We start from the raw sequence: 4,067 nt of genomic DNA on the forward strand, positions 1-4,067 counted from the left end.
TATTATTAGAAAGGCTATAGTTAAGTATTATATGTAAACCCATAAGTATGAGTATGTTCATCAATTATAACTTCATATGAATTAAACAACATGGATAAGAAGAAATAACATCCATAACATAGTTAACAAATCAGAAATATAGTAACAAAAAATTAGACTACCAAAAAACATGATATCATCAACCAAAAGGATAACTATTCTATCGTGTCAATTATAAGTAAGAAGGTCAACTTTAAAATATCGAAACCTAAACTGTCGTCGAACCGGGAATTGAAGCTTCTGCACAGTCCTTCCTTCTAGCTAATCCAAATATAAGAATTGGTAATTTATGATCTTGATTGAATTCCTATGAAAGAAAAATACAATTTCAGAATTACAGAGTGTATTTGAAATAAATTGAATTTATTTATTAAAGAATTGAACCATACTAAATAGATTGAATACAATAAACAAACCTAAATTAAGAAACCAATAACACTAACATAGGGTGAAATTGGAGTCTGCGTTACATATTGAAGATGGATTGCTCAAGAATTAAACAAATCAATCCTTTAGGGTTGTCGTTGAGAGAAATTAGAACTTGTCGATACTATGAATAATCCGATAAACACACTGTACACATCCAATGAAGATAACGATTGAGATAGATGGGATATTAGGGTTATGAAAATAATGATGAAGATTGTGTTTCTTACATGCAGTGTTGTATCCCGGCTAGGCATCAATTATCCCTGATAGTCGCTAGTCGTCGTCCCACCGACTTGTCTTGATTACCCCATTTGTCCAAAATCGGTCAAAATTGAGAATTTTACCCATAAAATTTAGAATATTGGAATATATCCCGACTAATCGCTAGTCCATACTCCACAGTCCAACTAGTGTGGAGCATTTTTTACTACACTAGGTACGGGTTAATCAAAGCTTATTTCTCTTAACTACAAAAATTAATCTAAAATTTCTCCTCGACTTGATTAACAAGTAGCTCAAAAATTTAACAAGGACAATCATAAATTCAAAACTTTAATCCGTCCGAATACCCAAATCTTTGAAAAAAAAAACACCAAATCCTCAACACAAAAAAACAAGCAGCATAACAGATCATAAAAATTCCCAAAAACAGTAATTTTTCATTCAAACCCTTAAGCTTTAATCCTTCCATAGAACTTGGCCTTCTCCTCAGCAGTCTGGAACCGACCATGCCCAAACTTCGAAGACGCATCGATAAACTTAAGCTTAATCTCCTCCATCGCAAGACGAGACGTCTGGTTCAACAAAGTCTGCCTCAAAGTCACAACTCGCTTCTTGGGTCCCACGCAGCACCCCTTAATCAACAGATAATCATCCTTCACCACACCATAGTGTGGAAATCCACCCATTGGTGTAATATCCTTCTCAGTCCTGTTCCATTATCATTCAAAGACCGCATTATTAATAAGTTAAGATACAATTTATATTGTTCTAAACAAAAACAAAGCAATAATTATACCTGTCATATTCAGTGATGGCAGTGTGAGACTCCTGGCCCTCCTTCCCGAGCTTATAAATCTTCTTATTCATTTCAGTACGGTGATGATACCCATTCTGACCGGCTCTTGCAACCGTGAATGAAACCCTAGCCGGATGCCACGCTCCAATACATGCAACCTTACGAAGTCCACGGTGAGTCTTACGTGGCAAACGGGTCACACCCCAACGAGTCACCACACCCTCATAACCCTTACCCTTGGTCACACCAATAATATCAATCATCTCATCTTTCTGGAACACGGCATCAATTGGAATCTGCTTCTCAAAGAAGCTGTACCCAAAGTCAACCTTTTGTGCCACGTCACCACCATTTACCTGGATCTCCATCAAGTGGGCTTTCTTTTGCTTCAAACCCTTCATTTTTCTAATCTGAAAATCAAAACCAAATATTATTATCCGAAACACTTAATCCAACAAGCCCATATTGTTATACGGGATGAGTTAACTAATCAATTACCTGTGTGTGGGCTAGCACACGGATGACATGGCAGTACTTTTTCATTTTTTCCAACTGGGACTGGATTTCTTTCTTGCCTGACTCGTTTTCATACTTCAAGGCGTATTTAGTGAAGGCTTTCTTCTTCGACTTGCACCAGTTCTTGTAGAACCTTCTTTTGACATCTTCACTGAGATGTTGAGCCCAGACTGTATTCAGACTACGAAGACCACGTGGGGTCTTGACATAACCCACAAGCCCGACAACAACCATGGGAGGGGTTTCAATGATTGTGACTGCTTCACATGTTTCTTTCTTGTGTAGTTCTGAGAAAAAAAATATATATAACATACAGATTTAAGTGATTAAAGTATAAGATTAAAACATGTAGATAACTTAAAATTTAACTCACTCGACCCGGGTTTCTCAACTTCTCTAACGATGTGGGTCATTCCAGCTTTGTATCCCAAGAAGGCGGTTAGTCTGCAAGGTTGAGTAGGATTATCTTTGGGGAACGCTTTCACTGCAAAAACAAAATGATTACACTTTAAGCTATATTACCAAATATTTACTAAACAAAATATGCATTATTATAAAACAGAACTGAATTAGCAGAAACAGTGTTTTAAACAAGAGTTCCCATGTTTAAAAACTGAAAATAAACATTTTGATTGTAAAAGGGTAAGTAGAGAATACTAGAAAAAGCAAAAAGCATAATTATCGCTGCAGATATATATATGGATAAGCATATTTAAACCTTTTCCTCTGTGACGAGCAGCCCGCTTCCTAGGAAGAAATCCCAATGAGCCGTGTCTTGGGTGCTCAAATTTGCGGTGAGACATGATACCTTAGCTGTTTTAAATCTGCAAAACTTACAAACTTCATTTTTCTACATACATAAAATTAAAATAAAAAATGCATAAAATAAAATCAAAATGTCAGACAAAGATGTGTGTCCATATTATTCTAGAGATCTGCTTTAGGGCATAAATCATTTTATAAAACTAAAGTACATAATTGAAAAGCATTAAACATTGTAAACCGACTAAAAACAAACATAAACATATTCATTCACTTATTGATGCATAAACATAAATATATGCTGTTCCATACAGGATATACATTAAATTCAAACAAAAACAAAGAAAATTTATCATGTTTGATGAAGCAATAATGATACATATAAACATGTTACATGTGAATTTTGATAAAATCATTATGTTGCTGGCAAAAGTCCGAATGAATCAACAATGATTGTAAGGCATATAAAAATGGACTGCATAAAAAAAACAATTATATCTAATTATCTATCTACCTATATGATTATAAAGCTCACATGATTTTGGTTAACTTCGACAACAAATTATAATGCACATAAACACAAATGTAACACACAAAATAAAAATACATTAAAATTCTGATTTTATGTGAAAAAAAAACTATGAGCTTGCAGCACACTGAGATAATTACATTATGCAGTGATGAAAGAAAATGCTCCAGTACCACAGGCCTATGGCACAATGGTTATTTTGCCAATTCTCAGGCTTATAAGTGTTTCTTAAACCCCACAATAGGATTTGGTAGACAAGCCCTTTGAGATTCAACCTTGATTACTTGTATGTTTTAGGAGACCATTTCATTCACCACACACATATGAGCACAACCAAACATGCTAGCAAACTCAAGCTCTATTTATCATCTCAAAACAATAAAACTACAAAATATACAGTTTAAAAAATATATCCTAGTTGAAGTTAATTATATGCATTCACTTACACGGATATATTTGTTTAAGATAACAAAAACCTATATGAATCAACAATTAAAGTAAAGTTAAAAAAAATATACAAACAGACAACAAGAAAATAAATTATCTACCTCTATAAAATAAGGGCTTTTGAAATAAAAAAACTAATGAAAACATAGTGCGGATACACAGGTACAAAAATAAAAACACATATATTTTTAAATTAAACGACAAAAAATAAACAGAGACTATTGACCTGCAAGAAATGGTAATTGCCAAATTATGCAACGATGAAAAAAATGCTCCCGTACCATAGGCCTATGGCAAAATAATTATTATGCCAATTCTCAGGCTCAT

At 33.9% G+C, this 4,067-nt stretch overlaps 1 protein-coding gene across 1 annotated transcript; it reads right to left on the reverse strand.

The window, feature by feature from the left end:
* Nucleotides 1-1,115: 1,115 nt before the first annotated feature.
* LOC143569417 (large ribosomal subunit protein uL3-like) lies at nt 1,116-2,832 on the reverse strand. The gene is made up of 5 exons (XM_077055338.1): nt 2,721-2,832; nt 2,376-2,486; nt 1,985-2,289; nt 1,487-1,896; nt 1,116-1,398 (listed from the first exon to the last, which is right to left on the reverse strand). The coding sequence occupies exons 1-5, from the start codon at nt 2,803-2,805 to the stop codon at nt 1,140-1,142; spliced, it is 1,170 nt and encodes a 389-aa protein (XP_076911453.1). The 5' UTR covers nt 2,806-2,832; the 3' UTR covers nt 1,116-1,139.
* Between the last annotated feature and the right edge of the window lie 1,235 nt (nt 2,833-4,067).

Source organism: Bidens hawaiensis, unplaced genomic scaffold (genome assembly GCF_021521415.1).
Source record: "Bidens hawaiensis isolate Kalapana, Puna unplaced genomic scaffold, B.hawaiensis_p1.1 tig00024477_1, whole genome shotgun sequence".
NCBI lineage: Eukaryota > Viridiplantae > Streptophyta > Magnoliopsida > Asterales > Asteraceae > Bidens > Bidens hawaiensis.